Source organism: Vollenhovia emeryi, unplaced genomic scaffold (genome assembly GCF_000949405.1).
Source record: "Vollenhovia emeryi isolate VEMERY1.0 unplaced genomic scaffold, V.emery_V1.0 DF939132.1, whole genome shotgun sequence".
NCBI lineage: Eukaryota > Metazoa > Arthropoda > Insecta > Hymenoptera > Formicidae > Vollenhovia > Vollenhovia emeryi.
This window is the reverse complement of record NW_011967234.1, coordinates 2,900,570-2,912,281: the sequence shown is the minus strand read 5'-3', so window position 1 is coordinate 2,912,281 and position 11,712 is coordinate 2,900,570. Positions and strand designations below refer to the sequence as shown.

At 43.0% G+C, this 11,712-nt stretch overlaps 3 protein-coding genes across 3 annotated transcripts in view; 1 reads left to right on the top strand and 2 right to left on the bottom strand.

Moving 5' to 3' along the window:
• Positions 1-4,286, bottom strand: part of LOC105568091 — a 5,666-nt gene extending 1,380 nt beyond the window's left edge. Inside the window, exons 1-10 of the mRNA XM_012023476.1 lie at positions 3,121-4,286; positions 2,794-3,014; positions 2,470-2,602; positions 2,198-2,343; positions 1,833-2,020; positions 1,430-1,621; positions 1,224-1,363; positions 562-846; positions 372-488; positions 4-86 (exon numbers count right to left, since the gene is read on the bottom strand). Of these exons, the coding sequence (XP_011878866.1) occupies positions 4-86; positions 372-488; positions 562-846; positions 1,224-1,363; positions 1,430-1,621; positions 1,833-2,020; positions 2,198-2,343; positions 2,470-2,602; positions 2,794-3,014; positions 3,121-3,291 (1,676 nt within the window). The 5' untranslated portion in view covers positions 3,292-4,286. The remainder of the gene's footprint in view (positions 1-3; positions 87-371; positions 489-561; positions 847-1,223; positions 1,364-1,429; positions 1,622-1,832; positions 2,021-2,197; positions 2,344-2,469; positions 2,603-2,793; positions 3,015-3,120) is intronic.
• An 11-nt stretch (positions 4,287-4,297) lies between these two features.
• On the top strand, positions 4,298-7,289 carry LOC105568070 (tubulin alpha chain-like). The gene is made up of 5 exons (XM_012023450.1): positions 4,298-4,805; positions 4,921-5,140; positions 5,263-5,564; positions 5,874-6,455; positions 7,034-7,289. The coding sequence occupies exons 1-5, from the start codon at positions 4,803-4,805 to the stop codon at positions 7,268-7,270; spliced, it is 1,344 nt and encodes a 447-aa protein (XP_011878840.1). The 5' UTR covers positions 4,298-4,802; the 3' UTR covers positions 7,271-7,289.
• Positions 7,290-7,382: 93 nt separating this feature from the next.
• Positions 7,383-11,072, bottom strand: LOC105568071 (nuclear inhibitor of protein phosphatase 1). The gene is made up of 6 exons (XM_012023451.1): positions 10,867-11,072; positions 9,977-10,037; positions 9,730-9,883; positions 9,249-9,469; positions 8,945-9,148; positions 7,383-8,833 (listed from the first exon to the last, which is right to left on the bottom strand). The coding sequence occupies exons 1-6, from the start codon at positions 10,893-10,895 to the stop codon at positions 8,468-8,470; spliced, it is 1,035 nt and encodes a 344-aa protein (XP_011878841.1). The 5' UTR covers positions 10,896-11,072; the 3' UTR covers positions 7,383-8,467.
• Positions 11,073-11,712: the final 640 nt, after the last annotated feature.

The window sequence follows — 11,712 nt, the reverse complement described above, 5'->3', positions numbered from 1 at the left end:
GGCTGTGGAAAGCACATATGCAAATTCGCGAGACTGATCACACGGCAGATCTTGGCAAGCGTGGCATTGCAGTTAGCAGGGCAGATCTGCAGAAGTAAAGAAACATAAAATCACCTGCAATTTTATAAGCAACAGATTCGCGAGTTAAAAATTGTTATATTTGCGAAAGAATTATTTCCCGATTTTTCGATGGTATTAAATTTACTTTAATAAAACTTTACTATCTCGATCACACGCATAAGATAAACCATTGGGACATTATTTATGCAAGAAAGATATTGATACAAATGAGAAATTATTAATTCGCATTAGAGCCTTGGAGAACGATTCTTTACATCCATTTATCCGATATCGAAATTCGTCTAACACACCTGAAGCAATTCAACGTTCGCCTTGACCTCGGAAACGATCTTCGCTCTCATCTTCGTGCACACGTACACCTGCACGCTGATAGAATTCATGGACAACGCGATCGTGTGATCAGCGAGCTAGAATCAATCAATGAGGACGAAATTTAGCGCGTTTTCTTTATACAGAACAGAAGTAAAAAAAGACTAGCACCTTGAGATAAGACAGCTCTTCAAGACAGTTCACCACGTCACCCTTGACAAGAAGGAAGAACACATCCAGGTCCCAAGTGTGGGCTATAATCTTGGCCTCCTGAATGGCCCACAATCTCGCCGTGTGCACCGAATGGTCCATCCTGTGCAACACGACGATCTGCTCCGACAATGGCAGTTCTACCAAGGGTGCTCCTATCACCCACTCGCCGCCCACCTCGCACTCGTTGCTGAGCGTGACCAGCAGCTGGAACAGCTCGACGAACATTTGACCGGTGTCGGTTCCCTACAAAAACAATAGCAATCATTAGCCGGCACTTATGCGAACACAGAAAGAATTTTCTTTTTAAATTTTATCCTGAAAATTATAACTGTGAGACAACATGGCATTTCGAAGAATTTTGTGAGTTTTTTTACAATTTTACATACATTTTACCTGTAAAATGGATGTAAAGTTCTTCAAAATGCCACGCTGTCCCACGATTACATAATTTTCAGGGTAAATTTTAAAAGAAAATTCTCTCCGTGTAGGAAACTTATTATTTCTTTTCTCTTTCTACTGCAGGACTTCCTGCCGTGAATTCCGCGTTCGTTAGCGCTTTTTATCAAACAGACAGTCTCTCGAGATTCTAGATTGGAGGTTTTTCTCTGCGGAGTACCGACCTCCGTGGACGACGGTTTCGAACGGCACTCGAAGGCCGAGGTGTAGGCTAATCTAAACGTCTGGTCCCAAGCAGTGACGGTCGTATGATACCCGAGCGCGTCGCACAAATTTTGCAGCGCTGATCTGACTGTAGGCGGAGCTGAAATTTTAATGACACTCGTTAAAAACGAGAAGTGTTTTTTACGTGAAGAAAAGACATTCTTACTATCGTTCCCCTGAATGAACTGCCGCAGCCAATCCTTGAGATGCTGAGCGCCGTGGCTGTGATGAGTCGCGAGAGCCTCCCGCGACCACCACAGTATAACATGATCCAAAATACTGGACAATGCGCCCCATGCTACCTCCTGATAGTAATTCTTTACCTTCTTTATCGCGCTGCCTCTCAATCTCGTCTCACCTAACAAGATTTTACGTCGCTTCAACTGTTATATTCTATAATTCGACGCTAGAAGTATAGATCTATTCTGTAAAAATACCCTGTAACGCTGTATCTCTATATAAACTAGGTAGTATTGCGGAACGAGAAAGAAAGAGCTAAAGAGTTAAATACTTTACAAGACGAAAATCTTTTTTACAGAATAGACCCAACAGTCTAACGAACTGTGTACCTTTGTTGGTCTTTAAGGCGTCCGCGCCAAGTAATTGCGGCGATATGTCCTGCACGACATTTAAGAGTCTAAGAATCTGCTCGTTTTGCGTGTTCACAAGTGTCTGCACACTTTCGATATTGGATGCTTCCACTTCGGACGTCGATGTCGCACTCGTGATCGGTGGCGTCAAATGCCTCGTAAGAGCGCTGAAGTTTCAGACAATAAATATACTGAAGATACATTTGATTAGATTGCAATTGTGTTGTCCCGATGACAGTTGGACATAATTTAAAAAATATGTATTAAAGTTTACATATGCATTGCACGTAAGATTCTTTGAAACGATAATAATACCGGGGGTGCAATTGCGATCGCAAACCAACCGATAGATTTCGACGCTAGAACTTTCCGAAACATCCACATCGTTTGTTGAAGACGCAGGCTGGGTTTTCTCGCGGGGCTCATAATTCGCCAGAAGACAGTCGATAAGCTCGTGACAGGATTCCTCCGCCCTGTTCTTCGCCAATATCTAAAATTATTCATGTTACAACGTTACGAAATGTGCTGTTAAAGGGCGTTCAATCTTATCGTATTCGTTAAAGAAGAATATCAGTTCTAGAGCGTCGAAAGCTGCGGCGAAGAACAATGAACTCACTTGCAATATTTTGGTCACGGAGATTTTCTTTAGAGGCTCCAACATGGATGGGCAATCGTTGTAAAAGACATTGACAGACGGATCCGACACGTCCCGATTCATGTCGAGGATTTTGTTGTAAGCATTTACCAATCTGCAATTTGCCCGTTGTATTATTGTTATCCGACAATATTGAGAAACTTTAAATATATCTCAAAACATTCTATGAAAAGAAATTAATTCTTTGGTATTAAAGAACGAGCTAATTAAGATGATAAAATCTCAACAAACTAAGGTAATACAATGTACGCTGTAGAAGGAATTGAGTTTCTGCTTGACTTTCACCTGAATACTATTCTTATGTTCTCGTCATTTTTGCAATCGACAATGTCACTAATCAAATCTTGGGTGAACTTGGCGATCACATTTAATTTGCGCTTCAACACCATCGACAAGTGATTTATCTTATACTTGTATATCAGGTGACTGCTTAATTCCCCCGGATTGCACGTCAATTTGTAGCTCTCTATTAATTCCTCCAGACTATCGATCACTTCTTCAAACACCTGTGAAAAACCCAACACAATTAATTGTCCGCATAGTTTTAATTTCATTTTATACATTTACTGACGACAAAAAATGTGTTTTTTCACTGTAAATTTATATTCGTACCTCTTGATCGCATGTCCGAGCCTCCGCGGAGTCCTCGATGATTAAAGCTATACATCCCGCAAGCTTTCCCATTCTCTCGTCCAAAAGCGAAGAGTCCACGAGCCATTTGTCGAGAGCACCGTCAGAAAGCGGCAGCCACTTTGCGATGTTCGCTCTGTAATTAGTATCCATGCGTCGACGCGCCAATAGCGCTATGATATCCTTCGATTAAGTTTATTCTTGATTAGCGTTCGAAAGGATTTTCTTTCGTCATTCTTAGGATATTTATCCTTTTTACGACTGCATTTTTCATATTTATTTAAAAATGTTATTCAAAGTTTAAGAATATATTTCAATATTTATTCTAATAGTGTATCTTTTTCTAAACGCGCGATTTTATTTCTGTGCGACTGAGAGTTCTCGACGAATTGTTGGATTACACATCACTTTTGCGATATCACACTGGGCAGTGAAAATTATATATCAGTTCACTAATTATACATCAGTTGATTGTAAAAACTATAAATGTACACTGATCGTAGAAAAGCAGTTTCTAGACGATTGTACAGATTATGCGGTCGGGATTACGTTCCGATCGTAATCGCTTCGAAAAGATAGCTTTGTTCACGATTTGCTCGACATTTTATCTATTTTGTAGCTGGTATTAGCTATTGTCACTTTTAATGGAAATGGCAAGTGTTGCACCACGCGTTCTTAGTTGCCACGGATACGTCTGACGCATGGCAATAAGAGTATATCTAAGTGTATGTACATCAGAATATGCACATATACATGCAGCCTACACAGTTCGTTTTCTTCAATTATTCCTCGTCTATCCAAGGCATTTTTGCAAAATGTCTCGAAATTCAACAACGTCTGTTGCAGTTAACTTCAACAATATTTGAAACGTCAAGATACAAAACAAATGTTGCTTTTTCCACTTTACAACATCGTAAAGTGGAAAAATGCAAATTTAATATCTATATGTATATCGAATATAAACAGAGATTATACAAGAGAAAGAAAATGTTATAAATGAAACTTATGTGCATTTTCCGATCGTATGTATTAACATTATATAGTATATTAATTTTAATATAATTACATTACGCTGTGCATATAATACGTGCTCATATAGGTACACCAAATATTTCAAAAGTATTTGAATTCAAGCGAATCAATTTGCAATATTTTATAATTTGAGTATCAGTAACATTACGCAAAATTTATTTAAAATTATCTTCTCATTAAACTATAGTTAACGTATTGACTGCTAAGGACCTTCATATAACAATACCATGTTACCAACATATGATGACATGTCAGTCAATGTTTTAATTTGAAAGTAAAACACAAACAAAGCTCATATTCGACCCTATTGACTTACATTTTTTCGGTTACGTTCCGATATTCATTATCAATACTGATCTACCTATGTATAGTGAACGTAACCGCAGTGAAAGTGACAGTGAATATCGGAATGCAGCCTTCATGTTGAAGAAATTCTATTCCCGTGAAGTTCAATTTTAACGGTTACCAGAGCAACAAAAATATAAATTGCCAGTGTTTTTTTCTAAGTCTCCCATGGCCGGCCTCCAAATTTATCGTGTTTAAAATTAAAGATTTAATTAAAATTTCGGTTTGACGATTTATCCAAATTTTCATTGTGTAACATCAAGAGAAGCTAAATTGAAGACATCACAATGGTATGAGAAAGTAAAATCACGTTTTCTCGGGGCAATTTTCGGCTTTGAAAAAGATCCGATATTCTATGGAATACGCCGTTAAGATTTCGCGACATTAAAGTTATGTGGTTTACAGCGCGAGTGTATATCGATACACGTGGGCCAAGCGGGCGTCCAGATGGGCAACTCCTGCTGGGAGTTGTATTGTCTGGAACACGGCATCCAGCCGGATGGTACCATGCCGTCCGACAAGGCATCCGGTTCCAACGATTGCTTCAACACCTTCTTCAACGAGACGGGCTCCGGCAAGATGGTACCGCGCGCCGTGATGATCGATCTCGAGCCGACCGTCGTCGGTCAGTCATGCTATAACTAATCACCACAGAAAAAATTATTTATATGATAATGATATAAATTTTGTAATAATCTTGGCATAAAAAGTGCATCTTTACAATTAAAAAAATTGCTATTCCCGCAGATGAGATTCGGACGGGAACGTACAAAGCATTGTATCATCCTGAGCAGTTGATCACCGGCAAGGAGGACGCCGCCAATAATTATGCTCGCGGTCATTATTCCGTCGGAAACGAGATCATCGAGTCCGTGATGGACCGAGTGCGCAGACTGTCCGATCAGTGCACCGGCCTGCAAGGCTTCTTCGTCTTCCACTCGTTCGGGGGTGGCACAGGATCAGGTTTCACGTCTCTGCTTATGGAGAAGCTGTCCGACGATTACCACAGGAAGAGCAAATTGGAATTTGTCATATATCCGGCGCCGCAAGTGAGTTCGGGAGAGTTACATAGTTCAGTTTGCGTATTCCTAAAATAAACAAGATCTTAATTAGTTCTCGCACTCTCGTCTTACAAAAGATGGCGGAATTAAAACAAACATAATTTTTTCTCAAGCCCTTGGACGTTTACAGTAACGATTAAGATTAATAACGATAAAAATAAGGTAAAACCAATTTTAAAGCCACTTTCTGGATGTAAAAGGTCCACGAGCTCTCCCTAAATAATTAAAAATTTAGCACAAACTTGGACCCAATAATTTTTATTAAAACAAAAAAAATTCGCGCTTACTTACTTTCAGGTATCTACTGCCGTGGTGGAGCCATACAATGCGGTGTTAACAACACACACGACGATCAGTCACTCCGATTGCGCTTTCATGGTGGACAACGAGGCGATCTACGACATTTGCCGGCGCAAGCTCGGCATCGAGCGACCCTTGTACGCGAACCTGAACCGGCTGATCAGCCAAGTGGTGTCGTCGATCACCGCGTCCTTGAGATTCGACGGCGCCCTGAACGTCGACCTGACCGAGTTCCAGACAAATCTGGTGCCCTACCCGCGCATACACTTCCCCCTGGCGACCTACGCCCCGGTGGTGTCCTCGGAGAAGGCCTACCACGAGGGCATATCGGTCGCGGAGATCACCTCCGAGTGCTTCGAGGCCACGAATCAGATGGTCAAGTGCGACCCGCGCAACGGCAAGTACATGGCCTGCTGCCTCCTGTACCGCGGCGACGTCGTGCCCAAGGACGTCAATGCCGCGATCGCCGCTATGAAGGGCAAGAGCTACATTCGCTTCGTCGACTGGTGTCCCACGGGTTTCAAAGTCGGGATCAATTATCAGCCGCCTACGGCCGTGCCGGGCGGTGATCTCGCCAAGGTATCGTCGATAATCGTAAATCTTCTCGTAAAAATTATAATTTGCATCAAACTAATGCATTACATTTAGTTTTGAGCCCACTTTGGACGATTTACAACTTGTAGCAGAATTCAGAATATAATTCGTTTTGTCATGCGCCTTTGTGACTTAACGTGCGAAAAATAGTTGAAGAATCAGAATATTTTCTAGTATCAAAATATGCACGTAATATATGGTGTGTTATATACAGAATTATAAAAATACAATTCGATCTTGAAATCCGATAGAAATTGTGTCAAAAGTGGGCTCAAGTTTAACAAATTCTCGAATATACAATTAGAATTTTAATTTACAACTTTCTAGCATAATAACTGTTTACGTAATAATTATTATATTTATTACATAGTATAGAATTTAATCCACAACCTTGTCATATAATAATCATTTACGTAATAATTAGCAGTTTATTATGTACTCGATATTACGCAATATAATCGTATTGTACATCATATACATTATACTCAACATAACAGTCAAGTGATATTAACATTAATAATCATATACGTAGATTGACATACCAACTGCATATATGCTCGCAGGTCCAACGAGCTGTCTCTATGCTATCTAACACGACCGCTATAGAAGAAGCGTGGGCCAAGCTCAATCGCAAGTTCGATCTAATGTACAACAAGCGGGCATTTATTCACTGGTACATAGGCGAAGGTATGGAGGAGCTTGAATTCTCGGAAGCGCGCGAGGACCTCGCGGCACTCGAGCGGGATTACGAGGAAGTCGCCCTCGAATCCCCGTCCACACCGGACACATCCGAGTATTAACACGCGCGTTTTCTTTTGGAGAATCTTTTGGAACAGGCCGGCGTGTTTCTTTCTTTCTTTCGCTGCCCGACAACGAGGCGAAAATTACAAGAGAAGTGTCACAGCGCTTAAATTTTGTGTAGAAAGATATATTTTGCTTAATCTCGTATATAATTGTCACCGTATTTTATAGAAGAGTATTTTTTGTAAAACTTCCTTGTAGAACAAGTATAAAAATATACGAGTGTTGCATCACTTCACAAGTAATGTTTCATTTGGCATAGAAACAAGATATAATACATAAATATATATATATATATATATATATAAAGAGACGAATCTTCTAAACATACTCTTTATATCGAAAACTTTACTGGCCCAAAGTAATACTTATTTGTGTAATATATACAATATTTCTCTTTTTTATTGACTTTTTCTGGCATTGATATTTATGAAAGTATATCAACAAAATTGCCTTTATACTTATTTACATCGTATTCATTGCACTTGGAGCGATAATAGCAATTGTACATACAGGAAATTATGCCGAGGTTTAAAGAAATGCAATATATTATGTAACAATTACGGCAATGTTGTTATTAACTATGAAAAATCACAATGTTAAAACTAGATATATTTTACACGTCTAGCGACCAAAATCTATTTGATAAAATAAGCAATAATTTTATTTTTATCGATATTTGTTATCGCAGCGGAAATAAACTAAATGTAAACGGGTACAAAATTTAACGTGATAAACGTAAGGTGGTATCCGACATCATTTTCTTGAACTTAAAATTGTATTATTTTAGGATGCTTTGGCGGAGTATTATTTTTAATTTTAGCTACTCTGAATGCGTTTGTTCCATCAGAAGATTACAACAGTTCCTTTGTATTCTTCGAGTGGAAAAGTCTCTTCAAACATGTCCGCTTTATATAAAACTCCGAATCATGATCATCCTGCGTTATATCTGAATTATCATTACTTAAATAATATATTTTAACTAGTACAGATAGTCTTTTCATCATACTCTTACATGGTTCAACGTTATCAAGACAGATTTGACAGTTACTGCCGATATAATAACACGTGATAGAGCTGGCATCGTATATAAATCGTATGTAAATCTGTAATGTATGAACAATCCTTAGATGAAGGGGGCAGCTCTATCGGGAAACAATAGGGCTATATTATGTGAATATGAACGACAATTTCTATTATACGAGAAGCGTCGGTATCGGTTTTTTCCCGGGCCATGCCTCTTTGGCGTACTTCTTCTTCTTCGGTTCCATCGTTCGCGGCTCGGTCGCACCCGACATGTGCTCTTGCACATGCTGCACCTCCGCCTGTATCTGATTCGGCGCCATCTCCACCTCGGGCGCCGGGTTGGGTAGCGCGATGCCAAGCCGCGACGTCAGCGACGTGAGGGCCGTGGAAAACGGATTCATCGACATCGAGGACGGCGTAAACTGCTCGGGAGGTAGATCGTGATAGAGCTGCGGAGTGGTAGACGTAGGTTGCATGTGCTTCAGAAGATTGTGATCTTCTGACAACGATATGAGACCACCCTCCATTCGCATTCTCTGCAACAAATAGGCGCACTCTTAATAATCGCAGTTAGTGATGAATTTAATGCTAAACCAAGCAGTTTTGTATCGCGATCGCGTCTCTCTTAGATCGAACGCCGCGCGTACCTTACTAGGAACGACTGTCGTTTGTATAAGATTACGAAATCTCCCAACTGACGGATCAACGTCTTCCGGATTGATCACTTCCTCATCGTCGTTGAAGGTGATCCCCTTTTTCTTTCGCTTACGCGTTGGCTTGTGCATCTCGTCGTCTGTTATGCCGAGCATGGAAATCCGTCGATTGTGAGCTGTATTGAACTCGGTTAGATTCTGGAACGATCAATTGAATCACATTCAGTGCAATGTTAACAGTTTGAATGTTTCAATTGGCATGTTAACATGTATTATCACACAAGTGTCTGCTACGTACGTCCAGCTCTGTTTCTGTTTCTGGCAATCCCAGCAAGCCACCAGCGTCCATGTCCTCGGACAATTTCTCCAGCTCCTCGATGATGGGCCGGGCGCCCGTCTGAGGTCTTTCCCTTATTATGTAATACCGAGTAGATGCTCCAAAGTGAAACTTACTGTCGATTGGTAACTGAGTCGGTTTGTAAGCCTCCAAGCGTAGATTTCCAATTAAGGTTCCATGTGCTGAAAAGTCATCGCTCTTTATCACGTGTAAAGTACACGCAACATATAATTCAATAAAAGAATGTATTAAACTTCCTATGAAGCTGTCACAAGTTGCACAAACATGTTTTACATCGGACGCTATTTTGTATATCATCTCTCTCTCTCTCTCTCTCTTTCTTTAACACTGGCTTCGCAATCTACTAAAAAGTGAACCCTAACGTTTGCATTTCGTTAAAAAGAAGATTGCGCCGTAGCGCCGGTACGGACTCTATACTTACTGCTTCCCAGATCGACCAGAAACGCCCGATTGAGATGCTTATGATAAACGAGAGCGGCATGAACGCGAGAGCAGGACGCATGATCGATACAGAAGTCGTTGAGCTGCTGATTGCGTCCGAACAGGTAGCACTTCTTCTCGTCCACCATGAGTTTCTGTAAAGCAGCGTTCGACGTGAAACACGCTTGTGCAATCTACATGCGAGTGATAATTAAGTCCCAAAGGGCCGACGAGAGTGTCGCTTCTACCTGTATCAACTTGTCGTTCTTCAGCACGTCCAGATGCAGCCCCACCGGTGGCTTGCCGGCCCTGAAACAAGACATTATTAGAGGCCTCGGCAGAATGGACCGGTTCGCAGTGCGGCAACGGAAAACAAGCCTCTGGTTGTCTTCCAGACGTCTCTGTGCTTAAAATCTTTGTGCGGGTAGCGCGCAATACTGCGTCGTGTCTTAAACGCGTGTACGAGGACCTGGGGCTCAATCATGAATCCTTTTTCTCCAGCGCGAAAAGTGAAAACTGTTACTGGCAAACCTTAAACTCGCCGATGAAATTTTCTCACTTCCCACGAGTTCACGCTGGAGAAAAAGGATTCACGGTCGAGCCGCTGTTCTGCCAGCGAGAAACGACTCGTCGTTCGACGTCAAATTGATGTCGAATCGACATCGTGTCGACGAATCACTTCTCACCGGGCCGCGTTCCGACACGAACGCAATGTAAACTACGGGCCGGCATTCACAGTCGGATCTTGCGTTCAAGACCGTCTTGAATTTGTCTAAGGACGCTGAATGGAACGCTTCGTTGGCTACGGAGTGTCGAAAAATGATCTTAAGGCAGTCCTGAATACAAGATCCGACTATGAACACCGGCCGTAGAGTTTCAGTACCGGCGGCGAGTGTCGGTGCACGGGGAACGTTTGCGCGGAACAGATACACGCGGGCGTGCAAAAGTAGCGATTTCACCGTGCAGCTGCTAACAACAGACGAACGTCTGATCGGTCACAGTCCTGAAATCGCGAGGCGGCCGTAACGTGCGCGCAAAGCGACGCCGCGCGTCACCGCGACGGGCCGCCCGGGGACGGCGCGATTGCGTAAACAATAGACGGGCCCGCGGGCCGAGGAGGACCAGCCCCGAGACGTACCAGTTCGGGACCTCGTAGTGGTTCGCCATCGTCGTCCGCAGCCCGCAACGATCGCGCCTCGATCCGCCTCGCTCCGCTATCCGAGCGCGAGCGAACGCGCGAGTAATAAACCGGGGAAAGGGCGACTTTGAGCGCACGGACGAAAACAAATCCCGTGTCAGCGGAGTATACAGTGCGCCACGGCCAGCCACGGCGCGCCGCGCGACCGCAAATTCCCTACGGCTCCCCCGCGGGCCGCGGGATCTCGATCTTCGCCGGCGAGGCCGAGAAACAACGCTCCGCCGCACGGCTGTCCCGAACGAGGGGAATCGAACGAACGGCCGTTTTCCTCGGGCAAGCAAGTAGAATTTCCTCCGGGCGGCTCTGCGCGGCTCCCCCTCCCGGACTGCGACACCGAGAAGAAATTCCCTAGCTCTCGAAGCGACGGGGACGACGAAGAGGGAAAAGGGTCGCGGAAGAGAGAGAGAGAGAGAGTGCGGCCGAGTGTAGCTGAACGTGGTGCAGCCTGGTGCAGCTTATGGACTGGGGGGTCAATTAAAAGACATAGCTGTTAAGGATTCTCTTCAGGCCCTATCTCGGATACTTTCGTCTTCAAGGAACCACGCCGCGAGCGTCAGTCTGTCTTTCCTCGACGTCCGGTGAACGAGGGTAAAGTGACACTTGTGTCAACACTTGCGTCGATAAATGGAACGCGCCCGTCCGTCGCGTGTGTAAACGCGTCGGAGCAAACATTGCACGTTCTTTTCAAAACTAGAAAGAGAGTCCGGCCCACTCTTCAGCCTAAAGTTTGCTCCTTGTGGCTACACGACGTCGTGCTTTCTGCATTTCAAATAAAACGGATATTCA

Excerpts from the sequence above, each read along its gene's own strand:
- LOC105568071 (XM_012023451.1), bottom strand. The coding sequence starts at position 10,895 with ATGGCGAACCACTACGAGGTCCCGAACTG. Across the intron at positions 9,470-9,729 it reads TCTGGTCGATCTGGGAAGCA|CACATGGAACCTTAATTGGA; the intron begins GTAAGTATAGAG and ends ATGACTTTTCAG. Across the intron at positions 8,834-8,944 it reads CGACAGTCGTTCCTAGTAAG|AGAATGCGAATGGAGGGTGG; the intron begins GTACGCGCGGCG and ends TATTTGTTGCAG.
- LOC105568070 (XM_012023450.1), top strand. Across the intron at positions 5,141-5,262 it reads TCTCGAGCCGACCGTCGTCG|ATGAGATTCGGACGGGAACG; the intron begins GTCAGTCATGCT and ends CTATTCCCGCAG. Across the intron at positions 5,565-5,873 it reads TCATATATCCGGCGCCGCAA|GTATCTACTGCCGTGGTGGA; the intron begins GTGAGTTCGGGA and ends ACTTACTTTCAG.